The sequence below is a fragment of the Diorhabda carinulata genome, chromosome X, assembly GCF_026250575.1.
Source record: "Diorhabda carinulata isolate Delta chromosome X, icDioCari1.1, whole genome shotgun sequence".
Taxonomy (NCBI): Eukaryota; Metazoa; Arthropoda; class Insecta; order Coleoptera; family Chrysomelidae; genus Diorhabda; species Diorhabda carinulata.
In genome coordinates this window covers 425933-443536 of record NC_079472.1, presented here as the reverse complement: position 1 = coordinate 443536, position 17604 = coordinate 425933, and the positions used below count along the sequence as shown (strand labels likewise).

General features: G+C 29.4%; 3 protein-coding genes across 4 annotated transcripts; 2 read left to right on the top strand and 1 right to left on the bottom strand.

Annotated features, from left to right (window-relative positions):
• The first annotated feature begins 361 nt into the window (after positions 1-361).
• On the top strand, positions 362-7730 carry LOC130902595 (isoleucine--tRNA ligase, cytoplasmic). The gene is made up of 7 exons (XM_057814828.1): positions 362-833; positions 888-1195; positions 1250-1474; positions 1524-2044; positions 2094-2299; positions 2467-2624; positions 5575-7730. The coding sequence occupies exons 1-7, from the start codon at positions 694-696 to the stop codon at positions 7629-7631; spliced, it is 3615 nt and encodes a 1204-aa protein (XP_057670811.1). The 5' UTR covers positions 362-693; the 3' UTR covers positions 7632-7730.
• A 1369-nt stretch (positions 7731-9099) lies between these two features.
• LOC130902615 (transcription termination factor 5, mitochondrial) lies at positions 9100-11047 on the bottom strand. The gene is made up of 6 exons (XM_057814850.1): positions 10773-11047; positions 10495-10723; positions 10252-10442; positions 9665-10192; positions 9360-9612; positions 9100-9301 (listed from the first exon to the last, which is right to left on the bottom strand). Exons 1-6 carry the CDS (start codon positions 10876-10878, stop codon positions 9121-9123), a joined length of 1488 nt encoding a protein of 495 aa, XP_057670833.1. The 5' UTR covers positions 10879-11047; the 3' UTR covers positions 9100-9120.
• A 104-nt stretch (positions 11048-11151) lies between these two features.
• Positions 11152-17498, top strand: LOC130902598 (prosaposin-like). Of its 2 annotated transcripts, none has more exons than XM_057814833.1 (13): positions 11152-11392; positions 12677-12782; positions 13200-13347; positions 13406-13729; positions 13800-13990; positions 14073-14331; positions 14719-14988; positions 15869-16144; positions 16210-16432; positions 16489-16622; positions 16683-16869; positions 16944-17083; positions 17144-17498. In XM_057814833.1, exons 1-13 carry the CDS (start codon positions 11353-11355, stop codon positions 17267-17269), a joined length of 2424 nt encoding a protein of 807 aa, XP_057670816.1. In that variant the 5' UTR covers positions 11152-11352; the 3' UTR covers positions 17270-17498. The 2 variants fall into 2 exon arrangements, with proteins under 2 accessions (XP_057670816.1, XP_057670815.1); XM_057814832.1 differs by having other exon boundaries at positions 11174-11392; positions 13800-14005.
• The last annotated feature ends 106 nt before the right edge of the window (positions 17499-17604 follow it).

Sequence of the window (17604 nt, the reverse complement as noted above, 5' to 3'; positions counted from 1 at the left end):
CCACTAAAATAGATGGAACGTCGTTAATATTGATATTTGTAACAATATTATAGATGAAGAACAATTTTCATTTAGAAAGTGTACGTGAAATCATTCCACGTGTATTTAGGGGAAACTACATTCTAAATTTTGGCAGCCGTGTATCGACGTTGTAAAATTCATTCTTGACAAAGCGATATTTGAATGACTTATCTTTGTTATTTAATTTTTACAAGTAAATAATTGTAAAATATAATCAATAATTTATATATATATTCACGAAATGAAATTTCAAATTTCCGGTCTAATTATTTTTTTGGTTAAATTGAATATAACTATATTCATTAATATTTAGATTATTGGAAAAAAATGACAACGTGGCAATGGTGTAAAATATCTGTCATACGTCATACAGTTTATATACTAATTGGAAATTTATGGAAAATAAGGAAGTAATATTGTTTGTTCTTATTTAGAATAACATTTTCTAATATTAAAAATGACTAATAATTTTGGTTTTTTTATTAATAACGATTGTTCAGTATGTTATAACGTATACTTGAAAGTTAACGGGTTGCCTATTTATATAATTTTTGACAACCACGTTGAAATGACATCCATTCTGAAAAATAGGTTATGTATTAATACAGCCGAATCTTTATATGATGAAATACTGATGCAAGTTTTATAACAGAGTTGAAATAATACGTAAATATGACAGAAACGAAACCTCAGGTAATTCCAAGAGTACCGGAAACGGTCAACTTTCCAGCCGAAGAAGAAAAAATATTAGCATATTGGAAAGAAATCGATGCTTTTAAAAACTGTCTCAAACAATCAAAAGGAAAACCAAAGTAACATGATATCCACTTACACAATAATTCCGGTAATAACATAAACATTTCTAGGTATACTTTCTATGATGGACCACCTTTTGCTACAGGATTACCACATTACGGTCACATACTAGCTGGTACTATTAAAGACGTCGTAACTCGTTACGCTCATCAACAAGGTTTTCACGTAGAAAGACGATTCGGTTGGGATTGTCACGGTTTACCAGTGGAATATGAAATCGATAAAACACTTGGTATAAAAGGACCTGATGATGTAATGAAAATGGGCATCGCAAATTACAACGCCGAATGTAGAAAAATCGTAATGAGATATAGCGAGGATTGGGAAAAAATCGTAGGAAGAATCGGTCGTTGGATTGGTAAATAAAACGAAAAAATATATAAAAAATGGTGTTATAATTATGATATTTCAGATTTTAAAAATGATTACAAAACTTTGTATCCTTGGTTTATGGAAACTCTTTGGTGGATATTTAAACAATTGTATGTTAAAGGGTTGGTTTATAAAGGGAATAAAGTAATGCCGTATTCAACTGCTTGTAATACTCCTTTATCTAACTTTGAAACTGGACAGAATTATAAAGACGTTGTAGATCCGGCTGTTACTGTTAATTTACCTCTTATAGATGACAAAGAAGGTATATATTACACTTGATAGTATAAAATGGTTTATTTATTATATTTCAGGTGCCGGTTTACTTGTATGGACAACAACACCATGGACTCTTCCTAGTAATTTAGCAGCTTGTGTCCACCCTGAACTGATCTATGCTCGATTCAAACAAATTAGTACTAAAAAAATTTATATAATGTTAGAATGTCGTATTGAAACAATCTTCCCAATTGAAGATATTGAAATATTAAAAACTTTTCCTGGTAAAGAACTAAAGGGGTTAAAATACGAACCGATTTTCAATTACTTTTCTTATTTAAAAGATAAGGGTTTTAGGGTTTTTGTTGATGATTACGTCACAGCTGAGTCCGGGACTGGTATTGTCCATCAAGCCCCTTATTTCGGGGAAGATGATAACAGAGTTTGTTTAGCTAACGGGGCGATTGTAAGAGATCAAGACCCTATATGTCCTATAGATGCTCGGGGGTGCTTCATACAACCAGTTACCGATTTTCTAGGACAGTATGTAAAAGATGCCGATAAAAATATTATCGCCAAATTAAAAGAAATGGGAAAACTTGTACATCAATCACAGGTAGATGAAAAATTCATAAAATATTGTGTATTACTATTAATTTTTTTAGATAAAACACAGTTATCCGTTTTGTTGGAGATCTGATACTCCTCTGATATACAGAGCGGTACCTTCTTGGTTTATTAGAGTCGAACATATGAGGGATCAACTGCAGAAAGTCACTTCTGATACGTATTGGGTTCCGGAATTCGTTAGGGACAAACGGTTTGCTAATTGGTTGAAAGAAGCAAGAGATTGGTCTGTTAGTAGAAATAGGTAAGTCAATTTTTGTTGTATACTTGAGAAAAATGTTAATTTGGTAGTGTAAACAATGTAATTGTGTATAAATATTACCAACTATCACAGTTTTTTGCAAACTTTTTTGATATCCCTCGTATTTATAACATTTTTTGAGAGTACTATTCTTTTTATTACTTTACTAGATATTGGGGAACGCCTATACCGATTTGGTCATCTCCCGATGGTAGTGAGATAATTTGTGTTGGTAGTATTGCTGAATTGGAAGAACTTAGTGGAAAAAAAGTGACCGATTTACATCGAGAAATCGTGGACGATATCGAAATTCCTAGTCGTATACCGGGTAATTTTTTTTACCTTTTTTAATATAGTCTTTTCGTACATCCTGTTTTTTAACTAATCCCAATGTTTTTTAAATCTTACCTACTCTAATTTTTTAAATATTTCTCTATTTTTGAATAATAAAAAAATTTAAGATGCAAAAAAATCAGTTTAATTGATTTTATATAGTCCGTTCATACATATTTATCCACTTTTAAACTATAAATGAATTTTAGATACTTCCAAATCAATTTCATGGATCAGTTATAGTCCGTTCATGCATATTTACCCATTGTTAAGTAATAAAAAAGTTTGATATACTAAAACATTAATTTCATTGCTGAGTTATAGTCCATTCATTCAAATTTTTCCACTTTTAATCTACAAAAGAGTTTAAGATTACTTAAAAATCATTTTCATTGATTATATATAGTCCGTTCATACATATTTTCCTCCTTTTAAATGATAAACGAGTTCGAGATACATAAAATCATTTTCATTGATCAGTTATAGTCCGTTCATTCATATTTATCCACTTTTAAACTATAAATGAATTTTAGATACTTTAAAATCAATTTTATTGATCAGTTATAGTCCGTTCATTTATATTTTCCCACTTTTAATCTATAAAAGAGTTTAAGGTTACTTAAAAATCATTTTCATTGATTATATATAGTCCGTTCATACATATTTTCCTCCTTTTAAATGATAAACGAGTTCGAGATACATAAAATCATTTTCATTGATCAGTTATAGTCCGTTCATTCATATTTATCCACTTTTAAACTATAAATGAATTTTAGATACTTTAAAATCAATTTTATTGATCAGTTATAGTCCGTTCATTTATATTTTCCCACTTTTAATCTATAAAAGAGTTTAAGGTTACTTAAAAATCATTTTCATTGATTATATATAGTCCGTTCATACATATTTTCCTCCTTTTAAATGATAAACGAGTTCGAGATACATAAAATCATTTTCATTGATCAGTTATAGTCCGTTCATTCATATTTATCCGCTTTTAAACTATAAATGAATTTTAGATACTTTAAAATCAATTTTATTGATCAGTTATAGTCCGTTCATTTATATTTTCCCACTTTTAATCTATAAAAGAGTTTAAGGTTACTTAAAAATCATTTTCATTGATTATATATAGTCCGTTCATACATATTTTCCTCCTTTTAAATGATAAACGAGTTCGAGATACATAAAATCATTTTCATTGATCAGTTATAGTCCGTTCATTCATATTTATCCGCTTTTAAACTATAAATGAATTTTAGATACTTTAAAATCAATTTTATTGATCAGTTATAGTCGGTTCATTTATATTTTTTCACTTTTAATCTATAAAAGAGTTTAAGGTTACTTAAAAATCATTTTCATTGATTATATATAGTCCGTTCATACATATTTTCCTCCTTTTAAATGATAAACGAGTTCGAGATACATAAAATCATTTTCTTTGTTTTAATATAGTCCGTTCATTCATATTTATCCACTTTTAAACTATAAATGAATTTTAGATACTTTAAAATCAATTTTATTGATCAGTTATAGTCCGTTCATTTATATTTTCCCACTTTTAATCTATAAAAGAGTTTAAGGTTACTTAAAAATCATTTTCATTGATTATATATAGTCCGTTCATACATATTTTCCTCCTTTTAAATGATAAACGAGTTCGAGATACATAAAATCATTTTCTTTGTTTTAATATAGTCCGTTCATTCATATTTATCCACTTTTAAACTATAAATGAATTTTAGATACTTTAAAATCAATTTTATTGATCAGTTATAGTCCGTTCATTTATATTTTCCCACTTTTAATCTATAAAAGAGTTTAAGGTTACTTAAAAATCATTTTCATTGATTATATATAGTCCGTTCATACATATTTTCCTCCTTTTAAATGATAAACGAGTTCGAGATACATAAAATCATTTTCTTTGTTTTAATATAGTCCGTTCATTCATATTTATCCACTTTTAAACTATAAATGAATTTTAGATACTTTAAAATCAATTTTATTGATCAGTTATAGTCCGTTCATTTATATTTTCCCACTTTTAATCTATAAAAGAGTTTAAGGTTACTTAAAAATCATTTTCATTGATTATATATAGTCCGTTCATACATATTTTCCTCCTTTTAAATGATAAACGAGTTCGAGATACATAAAATCATTTTCTTTGTTTTAATATAGTCCGTTCATTCATATTTATCCACTTTTAAACTATAAATGAATTTTAGATACTTTAAAATCAATTTTATTGATCAGTTATAGTCGGTTCATTTATATTTTTTCACTTTTAATCTATAAAAGAGTTTAAGGTTACTTAAAAATCATTTTCATTGATTATATATAGTCCGTTCATACATATTTTCCTCCTTTTAAATGATAAACGAGTTCGAGATACATAAAATCATTTTCTTTGTTTTAATATAGTCCGTTCATTCATATTTATCCACTTTTAAACTATAAATGAATTTTAGATACTTTAAAATCAATTTTATTGATCAGTTATAGTCCGTTCATTTATATTTTCCCACTTTTAATCTATAAAAGAGTTTAAGGTTACTTAAAAATCATTTTCATTGATTATATATAGTCCGTTCATACATATTTTCCTCCTTTTAAATGATAAACGAGTTCGAGATACATAAAATCATTTTCTTTGTTTTAATATAGTCCGTTCATTCATATTTATCCACTTTTAAACTATAAATGAATTTTAGATACTTTAAAATCAATTTTATTGATCAGTTATAGTCCGTTCATTTATATTTTCCCACTTTTAATCTATAAAAGAGTTTAAGGTTACTTAAAAATCATTTTCATTGATTATATATAGTCCGTTCATACATATTTTCCTCCTTCTAAATTATAAACGAGTTTGAGGTATTGAAATATCAATTTCATTAATCAGTTATAGTCCGTTCATACATATAAATTTTTTACAGGAAATCCTCCTTTAAAGAGAGTACCCGAAGTGTTCGATTGTTGGTTCGAATCGGGTTCAATGCCTTACGCCCAACTCCACTACCCCTTCGAAAATTCCAAGGATTTCGACGAAAATTTCCCCGCCAATTTCATAGCCGAAGGCATCGACCAAACTCGCGGATGGTTCTACACTTTAACCGTCATATCAACGGCCCTATTCGGTAAAGCCCCGTTCAAAAACCTCGTCTGCAACGGTCTAGTATTAGCCAGCGACGGTTTCAAGATGTCCAAGAGTAAAAAGAATTACCCGGATCCGTTGGAGATAGTCAACAAGTACGGGGCCGACGCTTTGAGACTCTACCTGATCAATTCTCCGGTCGTGAGAGCCGAAAATTTGAGATTTAAAGAAGAAGGCGTTAGAGATGTCGTAAAAGATGTCTTTCTACCTTGGTACAACGCTTTTAGGTTCCTATTACAAAACATTGAAATATACGTACAGGGTAATAACAAAAAATTCGTATACGAACAAAATAGTATCGGCAGCGATAATATAATGGATAAATGGATATTATCTTTTACTCAATCTTTGCTACTTTACGTTAGGAAAGAAATGGAATTGTACCGTTTGTATAACGTCATACCGAGACTTACAAAATTTTTTGATTACTTAACCAATTGGTACGTTAGAATGAATAGGAAACGATTGAAAGGCGAAAACGATTCCTATTCGGCTCTAATCACTTTGTTCGACGTTCTTTTGAACATAATTAAAATGATGGCGCCTTTTTCGCCGTTCTTATCCGAAACTATGTACCAATACATGAAGAAATTACTCGATACCCAAACGGATAGCATCCATTATTTGATGTTGCCTACCCCGAAGGAATCTCTGATAGATTTGAACATAGAACGAGCCGTTGCTCACATGCAAACCGTTATCGAATTAGGAAGAGTTATAAGAGACAGAAAAACGATTCCTATCAAATATCCTTTACCGGAAATCATAATTGTCCATAGAAATCGACAATATTTAGACGATATTATATTATTAAAAGATTATATACAATCGGAATTGAACGTTAAAAAAATTAGCACTACAAATGATAAAACTAAATTCGGTATAACTTTGAGGGCCGAACCCGATCATAAAATATTAGGTTCGAGGTTAAAACAGGATTTCAAAGCTGTCACTTCCGGTTTGAAAGCTTTAACCGATGATGAAATAAATGGAATCATTGAAACTGGTTACGGTATGATCGTCGGTCGACGTGTCGAATTATCCGAAATGAGATTGATATTTAAGGCCGAGCGTTTGAATAGCGATCAATATGAGGTGAATAGCGATAACGACGTTTTGGTTTTGATGGACGTTACGCCGGATTCTTCGATGCAGGACGAAGGTACCGCCAGGGAAATTGTAAATCGTGTGCAGAAATTGAGAAAAAAAGCCCATCTCGTACCTACCGATCAAATTGTCGTTTATTATAAAACCGAAGGCGATTTGAGTAGAATAGCCGATGGGTATAAGGAATTTATCGAAAATACCCTCAAAACTCCTTTTAGAAAATCGGAGGAGAGAAAAATTACCGACGAAATTATTATAGAAGAGAAACAAAATTTGAAAGATTCCAAAATTGAGATAATCTTGACGAAAATTAACGGTATCGAACAACCCTTGGTCGAGTGGGTTAATATACAGTTGGTAGGGTTGAAATCGAGGTATTGCAAAGGGTCTACCAAAGGTTTGGTACTATTAAAAGTCGGGGAAAAAGTATTGAAATTGGATGATTTGATTGAGGAGGTGAATAAGTTGTTCAATATCGAAAATTATAAATTTTTATTACAAAACGGCGAAGAAATCGATAAAAATTTGAGAAATGTTGATGGAAAAGTGTTGTTCGTCGTACCGATTGATGGAAATGTGCAATTGCCTAACGGTACGTCCGGACCGTTTTGTAAGATATTAAATTTCGATGAAAACGGCGTTAAAGGTACTATAATATTGGAAAACCCCGTAGGAAATCCTACGAAATACGATTATCACGATGTAATTAAACTTTGGAATGATGCTAAATAAATTTATCGTTGATCCACACTATATACAACATATAGTTTTATTTCGCCGCTACCAAATTTGTAAACTTGATTATTTTAATAAAATTTCATTTCAACTTTGTGTTTTCGTATTTTTTAAATCCTTATTGCCAAAAAAAAACACTTATACTGTATACAAAATAATACACGTCATCTATAATATTCAAAAAATGTTGCGTTCGTTTTAGGTAATCCCGATTAGTGTGCTCGTTAATATTCTGACGTACCATGTAAATTGATAAAATTTCGTCATTAATGACATACATTCTCGGACTCATTCCAATAGTTTTTTTCGATTTTATATAACTAATATCGATTAACTTGTTCGTTTGAATCAACCATAGACACTATTACTTGGTCTATTGTATCAACATTGTGACACAAATTCTTAAAAATTGATTTTTAAATGAATTTTATAATTTCGTTCAAATTTCTACACATGGCGAAATGGCGAATTTATTCTTAAATTCATTTAATAGCATTCTTTTATTTCGTGTATACACCGAGGCGTTACGATTGAAGATCGATGAGCTGCAACTGACAATTGACAGTTTACTTTTGTGGTTGTCATTTTTGTATGCATCTGAAGACTAAGACTAAAAGTTTGTTTATAAAAAAAGTTGAATTTTAACACAAATATATCTAAAATTAAATCAAATTTCTAAATTCTTAATAATTGAACTTTACAGGCAATCCAATTTAAACGAAAAGTATTCGTATAAATACTACATCGTGAGTGAAAAATTTTAATTATATTCGGGTCTCAAATATATGTTGAAATAAAATTATGTATATAGATAAAAGTATCATCAAATTCTCCTTGAAAACGCGAGGGCTATAAAACAGAAAAACGCTCTTATCAGTTATTTCTGAGAAGGGAAGTTTGTGTTATAGAGTAGATGAAAACCTGCAATTTTGTAAAGAAATTTATTTCTTACTAATAAAAATGGCAAATTTTAAGAAATATTTTATTCAATTTAAAAGCTGATTCATCAACTAGAAGTAGAACTTTTCATATTATTAAACATCGATATAAACTGGTTATATTTTATGCATTGAGAACGTACTACCCCACTAAGGAAATTTATTTTCAACCACAGCAAATTTGTTTTTTGCTATTTCCGAATAGGAAACCGTTCTCCTCTTCAGTCTAATTGATTCTCATTAGATAATAATTATATTTAATGATTGTGGATATACATATATCCACCAATACCCAAGAATCTCAACGAAAGATAAGCAGTAGAGACGAAAGCGTGTGATAAAAATTTGTTTACTTTAAAAATTCCAAAGTTTTAGGGTAAACGGGGCGAAGGGTGATTGACATACCATTAGTTGTTACGATTGCGACGTTGTCACGTTTCTAAATTAATCGGGAAACAAAACATTTTGTGGAAAAGTGAGTTTAACAACAAACTGTAATGATAATAAAGGGATAAATAAAAGTGAACAATAAAAAAAACTAGTTTATATTAATTTATTGTTGATACATTTTCGGGTATTTTGTAATTTCTCCATATTCCGTTACCTGTGAAATGATGTTCTTTTTCAATTAAATACAACATTATATTCAATTTATTCACTTGCGTTAAACTTTTATATTTAAAATTACTATCGTATTTTATAGTAGCGTGCGCATCTTGAACTTTATATCTACCAAAAAAAAAAGTAATTTTAAAAATTTCAAAATTCGTCAATACTCCAAACTTACTTGGGGTACAACAAAATAAATATCACATTGTATATATTTATCGGCTTGAATTGATTGTTAATCAAATAATCGTAAGTCTCCTGCATATCTTTTAAAGGTACTTGAAGGTGAAAAGGGTGACGACTTATTTTCGATTTTATATCTTTGATCGGTATAGAAAACAAATTTTGTAGGTAATTATACAAGTCCCCGCGTTTATTAGCGTCTTTTCCTTCTTTTACGTATTCCTCGAATACTGTATCTTGATCAGTTCCTTAAAAAAACGCTCATTTTTATTCTATTTTAAACTTAGTTTTGTAACTTACGTAGAATCGTGAAAGACGTACACCTCAATTGGAGTTGTTGTAAAAACGACAACCTCGTTTTCGCTCTATTATGATGGACGATTAGAGCGAGTATTTTTGGTTGTGTAAGAAGTACTTTAAGATCAGGAGATTGTTCGATCGTTTGTAATCGAACTCTCACAGTTTCTGGTGACATATGGAAAACATTCGGAGTTTTCTTTATAATATCATCTGGTATATCAAATTCCTTTAAAATACCGTATATTTTAATAATATTCTTCGGAGAAGTCATGATTAATTTTGGGTATCTCCTCATGGCTACTCTCATATCGATACCTGCTATATTATCTAAATCACGGAGAGTAGTTTTAGGATAATTTGGATAATTTCCGAGTAAATACCCGTATTTGATCAATTTCCTTGGTTCGAACCCCAAATCTTCCGCTATTTTTATATTTTCCTGTACAACTTTGAAACTTTTATTTTTTATTATATGATGAACTTGTAGAAGATTATCTATTTCTTCTTCGGTACCCCCTAAACGCATTTCTTTGAACAAAATTTTATTTTACCGTAATTTTTTTTTTCAAATTTCCTATTCTACTTACTTAAAAAATGTTTCTGTATATCTAAATGAATTTGACTCCAAATTTCGCCATCGCTTGAATTTAATTGTATTTTACCGGCTATTTCTTTATCTTCTATACAAGATACGAATTTTTCTTCAACGTTTGTTGATTTCAAAATTAGTTTATGATTTTTTAAATAGCTCACAATTTTTTTCATATACGTTCTCGTCCTTCAATACAAAAATCTTATACACCGAGAAAATAATAAAAAGTACTTCTTACTTGGATAAAACTCGCGGATTAACATTCTGGAAACCTCCTTCCACTAATGAATAATAATGTTGTTCAATTTCGAGGGGGTGGCAAGTAAATAAAGTAGGAGCAGCTAAAATTTCCTTATTAGAATAACCTAATCCCTTACAAAACGTTATTGTTTGTGCTAATAATTCGGCATCTTTATTTTTAAGGCGATACTTCTGTATATAAAATTTTGCTTCTGTACTCGGTATACCTAAAAAATGCTAACTACGAGGGGCACTGTCTATTATAACTATATTTACCTATCATGTCCGATAATACTTGACAATAAGTATCAGGTTGTGTTGAAAACGTTCTAAAATATCTAATAGTTCTACAACCGCATATCTTTAAATTGGATTTAAACATGTTTTAAAAAAAATCAATATTTTTAATGAAAAATAAAAAATATAGAGGTTAAATTTTTCTTCGTACATAATTCGTTACTTGATTTCCATAGAATTAAAATGAAAAATTATCTCTATGGTAATAACTTATACACTAATACGCTCTGGTTTTTAGTTAAATTTAAATTTATCCACGTTGTTTTGTGAATTGGTGTTGAATTTAAATATTTTGGAAAAATAATGTTTATACTTTATGTGAAAATTTCAAATCTTCTAATGATAATTGAATCATACTTCCTGTTAAGTCTGTGGTCAAAGTGCAAGTTGATATAAGAGACAATTGATAATATACAGTCTACAGTTTGTAGTTGCGTTTTTGACAACAAAGCGAATAGAAGTATTTATGTCGATATATTTGTTTTGTTACTAACTATATTTAGATATATTAACAACGCAAATTGTTTAAAAGTGTTTTCGACGCAAATCTGTGTTCAAAATGAAGGTTTACGCCTTTTTAATATTACTAACTGGTTTAGGTGAGTATCATTTTTTCACTTTTACTTCATTTTACAAGGTTAGAACGCCTAACGGCTTTAGTACTAATAAAATTTTTATATCATTTATATATTTTATAGCTGAGCATTAAAAAATAATATTTAGTGCGTGATCTAAAAATGAATATGCATTGTCGATACTTTTCTTAATCCCGCTGACTCACTCTCTATTATCACCATAATAAACGTATGAAGCGTTTGTATTTACTATTAATAATTTATATTATTTAAAACCGGTTAGTATAGTTCTAGATTTTTGAAAATATCTAGAATCGTGTGTATATTATTTCTTGCGACGTTTGACCTTTAGCTTCTGCAAAGATAAATTTCTAAATTTGTAATATTTACAAAACATTTATAATAAACAAAATTTGTCTTTATAAATACCATTCCGTTTATATCAAATAATAGTATTAATTTAAATAAATAAATTCAATATTGATAGTAGAACAATGACTAAGTAACAAAATCATTTTTAATAACAAAAAAATCATCTTGTTTACTTGAAACAATTTTTTTTTAATCTCCATTCAATTAATTCAACTTTTACATATTTTTTCTTTATATTTTTATTATATATTGCAACTTATCGAATATATAAGAGAATAAAATATGTTTAAATTGATTTTATTAAGTAAAACAAATTGTTTATCACTTGATGATTCACTGCATTATTCATTAATTCATATAAACTTATCATCATCTTTAAAATATTTTAAATATTCTATAAATAACTTTGTGTGTGCTTTGTTTGGGGTTTAAACGTATTTGAAAGAGAATTGATATTCAAAATCTCTAATAATTTTTAAAAAAATCAGTAATAAGAAAAAACTGTAATGTTTTTCTTATTTGTATGATTTCTATATGTGGGGTTAATTAATATACACATTGTTTTTTACGTTCTCAATTTATTTAAATAGGCTACACTACACTTTACTAACTTATAATTTATTGAAATTCTTCAATTACGACTATTTATTATAAACTGTATTAAACTATGCTACAGAAATTAAGAATTCCAAGAGTTCTAGAAAAATAAAGAAACAATAGACCTTCCTAGAAATTATTCTAAAGAAATAATGTAAATAAACCGCTAGCTATATAAACAAAGATCAAACGAATTCCGGTTATATCATCAAAGGCCTTCGCCGAATTTTAGGATTTTACTATATTCAAGCAGGACCGGCTTGAATTATAGATTTAAGCCCTACTGAAATACGATATTAATTATTTGATTGTTTTCAATGCTGGTATCTATTGTTTCAGCTTGTGTTTGTGGGGTATTTGTTCCTCCTCGACAAGTACATAAAAAACAACTTTTAGGAAGTAAAGAATGTACTTGGGGACCCGCATATTGGTGTAAAAATTTAACGTAAGTCCTATTTTCACTATCTGAAACAATTCAAACGTTATTAAACACTATTTAAGTGATTTTCGCTTAGTAATTAAACATTAAAATAAATATATTGAAATGACAAGTAACCAAGTAAACAAATTAACTGATAATAATTGAAATTAATGTTTCAAGTAGTTATTCTAATGATAAGCGCTTCAAATAATGTAAATTAAGTTATATTTTATCGATTGCATGACTATTTTTGAAACAAAACGTTTTAATAATTGAAATATTTTATAAAAATTGTATGTTTCATTTTTTAATCCTTATTTAAGGGACTAATAGACATTTTAATGTATATAACTCATCAAGAACTTTTTAATTTTCTTTATATGAGAAGAGAAAAGAAACTTTTACAGTGTTAGAGTGCTACTGTATTATTTGATATTGTAGAGCCGCAGCGGATTGCCATGCTGTTAAACATTGCATACAAACCGATTGGATCCATAGATCCGTAGAACCAGATCAAAGCAGCGTATGTCAAATTTGTTTGGACATGGTGAAACAAGCTAGAGATCAATTGGAAAGTAACGAAACTCAAGTACGTCGAATAATTATCATTCGCTAAACTCGTTGATAAATTTTTTTGATTTTCGTAGGAATTGATAAAGGAAGTGTTCGAAGGGACTTGCGCTCTAATTCACATCAAACCGATTGTTAAAGAATGCGATAAAATAGCCGATAACTACATACCTGAACTAGTAGATACTTTGGCTTCAGAAATGAATCCTCAAGTAGTTTGTTCGGTAGCTGGTCTTTGTAACAACGAAAAAATTAAAAAAACGTTGGAAAAAGAACATTTTAATAATGAAGAATCAACTGTTGAGTTAGATAAATGTCAGGGGTGTCATAAGGTGGTTGATATTTTGGAAGATAAGTTCAATAAAGTATCCAGGGATGATTTTCTGCAATATTTATTACAGGTAATGGGTGAATTGGAGGTTAATATTAACTGAATCATCTATAATTAAAATTATTTTTTTTTTTTTTTAGTTTTGCGGTAATAAATTTGGTAGTTTTTCCGATAGTTGCAGTAACATTGTTATTACTTATTTCACCGAAATCTACAACCATCTTCAGGAAAATTTGAATTCAAATGAAGTTTGTTTAATGTCGGGAGAATGTAGTTCAAATTTCCATTCACATAGAGCCAGGGTTGAAATAACCCCCAATTCGCATATAGGGTACGTTCCAGTGAGGTAATTAAATGTTTATTTATTAAAATTACATAAATATTTCCATTTTTTTTTTTAAATCTTTTTTCAGTGGCGTTAAAGATGATTTACCGTGCGAACTTTGCGAACAACTCGTTGAACATCTCAGAGATTTATTAGTGGCTAATACAACTGAAGACGAATTCAAACGAGTTCTAGAAGGTTTGTGTAAACAAACTAAGAAATTTTCTTCGGAATGCGTCGATTTGGTGGATCAGTATTATCCTGAAGTTTATTCGTTTTTGGTAAATCACTTGAATTCCACTGAAGTATGTCAAGATATCGGAATATGTAAAATAACTGATAACGAGGTATGTTATTTATTATTTTCGCAATAAAATATTATTTCCGGATCAGTTTATTTATTTTTTTGGCGTTTTCTGTTTTATATCAAAACAGAGTGGAAACTTTAGCGATTATATAGTCAATGTTTTAATCTGATAGATTAATAGATAGATAAAATAGATTGTCTTTGAGGCTACATCTTTTATAAACAATTCTATAGGCTACAGGATGGATTCTAGTGCAGTACTTTTCATGATTTCTGTGATCCCCCATCCCTTATAATGATTTTCATTAATTCAACCAACATACTTGTCATTGCACCAACGGGAGATATTTTTGTATCGATATCGCCATTCAATATTAATGTCCAACGAAACGAGTGTATCTTCATGTAATTTTCTCATTTATTTTAGTTGAGTAGCTTGTTAGCGCCTCTTTTGACGCCGGACAGTGTCCAAAAGGTTGAAGAAATCACCGGTGACAAAAAACCTTTGATACATATCAAAGTTGAATCCGGTAAAACCAACGGTGAAGCTCTATCCGAAGTAAACGTCGAACAACCGTTACCTATTGATTTATTGATGCCACCTCACACTCAAATTCTATATAACAAAGAAGTTTGTGCTTTTTGCGAATTATTTTTGCATTACGTACAAAATTCCATTACGGAACCAAAAACTGAGGTAAGTCTATATATTTTTTCATTGATTTTGAGTTGTATCAAGTTTTTTTTGTTATTAGAGCTGTAAAAGGTACTCAATAAGAAAAAAAATAATTAATCGTTAAAAAATGGAACGAATTACCGCATTTTGTCTTTGTGAACGTAATAAAATGAATTTTTCATATAAAAAATTTAATTAACAATATAATCGTTATGTGCTATTACGGCCCTGTCGAGTCACATTTTTTATTATCTGGAAGATCCTAATATAAATAGCGCGGTAGGTTCGGTGACTTGAAATATTTAATAAAAAAGAAGAAATAAATAGTGACAAACTGGGAAATCATTTTAACATTTTTCTCAATATCTATCTTTCCCTTGATATAGCGAATTCTAAAATACCTAGATAAAAACAAAATATCAGTTTTATCTCGAGAAATTTTATTTACAATAAGTAGTAGTTCATTTGAACCATTGTGTTATTCATGTTTCTATTCAGATCTATGGCAGATATCAATTAAAAAAGAAGAAAAATAGGTTAATTTGGATAAATGTCAATACTCATTGGTATTGATATATTATTCGTTTAAGAATCAGTAGCGGGGTAAACGAAATATTAAAATTGAAATGTCAATAGTTGGCTTGTTGGATTTGGAGAGTCTAAAACTTTATTATAGTTAATAAAATAGTGCAGTAGGTTCATAAATACGAAATAAGTGAATAAGTAACTTTGGAGTGAACGTTCAAATTCCATAAACCACTGGGGATTAAAAAAATATCAATATGCATCTGGAAGGTCTAAAACGTAATTGTTGTTAATATAAATAGTGCAACAGCTCAGAAATTTTAAATAAATAACAGAAAAGGGAAAACAAATATTTATGTATTCGATTTTTTTTAAGGAAAAAATAAAAGAAGTAATAGAAAAAGCTTGTAACGAATTACCATCAACAGTAAACGAAACTTGTATAGAGTTTGTAAAAGATTACGAACCAGCTCTGGTAGCGATATTAGTACAAGAAATCGACCCTTCGACAGTTTGTCCCATGATTAAAGTATGTCCTGGTTCCAAAAACGACGTCGAGATATTCATGGAAGCCAAAGGGGATTCAAAATGCCCTATGTGTCTCGTTATAGTTACCCAATTAGAATCCGTATTATCGAATAACAAAACTGAGGTAAATCATATCTGAATATGATGAGGTGGTTTTTTTTTTATTGTTTTTAAAATTTTTTTTGTTAGGAGGAAATCGTTAAACAACTGGAAAAAGTATGTAAGATGTTACCTAAAAGTTTAGGAAGCGAATGCGATGATTTCGTACAAACTTATACGGAACGTGTAGTCGAGATGTTGCTGAGTGATTTTACACCGCAGGAAGTTTGTGTAGCTCTACATCTCTGTACAGATTCGACACCTGCTAGCGATTTACCGAAATTCGTCGTCAAACAAACCGGTGGAAATATCGGTAAGCTTATTATTATTTCCCAATACATTTTCCGTTATTAATTTTTTATTTTGTAGAAACAAACGTTATACCGGATAACACGATCAACGGTCACTTTATACAAAACAAAATAGAATCGAATCCGAAATGTTTGATATGCGAATTTGTAATGAAAGAAATCGATGATCAACTTAAAGATAAACATACAGACGTAATATTTTCTTTTTGTTATTATTTTTTTCGGTTCATATAATTTATATTATATTTGTAGGAAGATATTGAAAATATAGTGAAAAGTATATGCGACGTAATGCCGGGTTCAGTTCGTGAAGAATGCGTCGCTTTCGTTGATCAATACGCAGATACTGTAATACAATTATTAATAGCAGCTTTAGAACCTTCCGATATATGTACTTACATGGGATTGTGTAACGGGAATAAACTTCCGTCTGTAAAAGGTGAGTTTTTATCGGATATAGTTTTTGAAGTGGCGCGGTCGATAGGATAAAATCCATTTATCTATTGTTTGTAGTTAAAATATTAGAATGTCCGATTTGTGAAATGATGGTAAAAGTTATGGAAAAAATTTTGTCGAATCCTAAAGTAGATCACGACATCGAACACGTATTGGAAAAAACTTGTAGAGGATTACCTTCTAAATATAGTAACGAAGTAAGTGAAGTTTTCATCAAAATTTGTTTGAATTTAACGATTTTTTTTTGTATTTTGTAGTGCGTTGAAATTGTGGATACTTACGGCGCTATGATAATCGACATGATTGTCCACGGAGCAGGTGATAAAGTGTGTACTGAATTGGGGTACTGCAAATCGCTTTATACTCAAGTTATCATCGATTAAATATAAACTTTTTCGATCAATTTTCTTTTTTCTTTTTCTTTGGATTATTGATAATTTTGATTATGTGAGTTATCTTGGAAAGTTTGTAATAAAAGATTGTTACCTAAAGTATAGAATAATTACATTTTCGTTAAGTGGAGATTAAAATAGAAATAAATTTCTTATTAAATCGGGATTCTGTGATAGCGCTGTATAATTTGTAGAATCTAATAAAAACGCTTTAATATAACGTTGTTTTATTTCCCCCCGTATTTTTCATTTAATATTTTATGCGAAAATCTGCTTAAAATTTATCTAAATCACAAAAATTATTATTGCGCCTAATTCTAGACAAC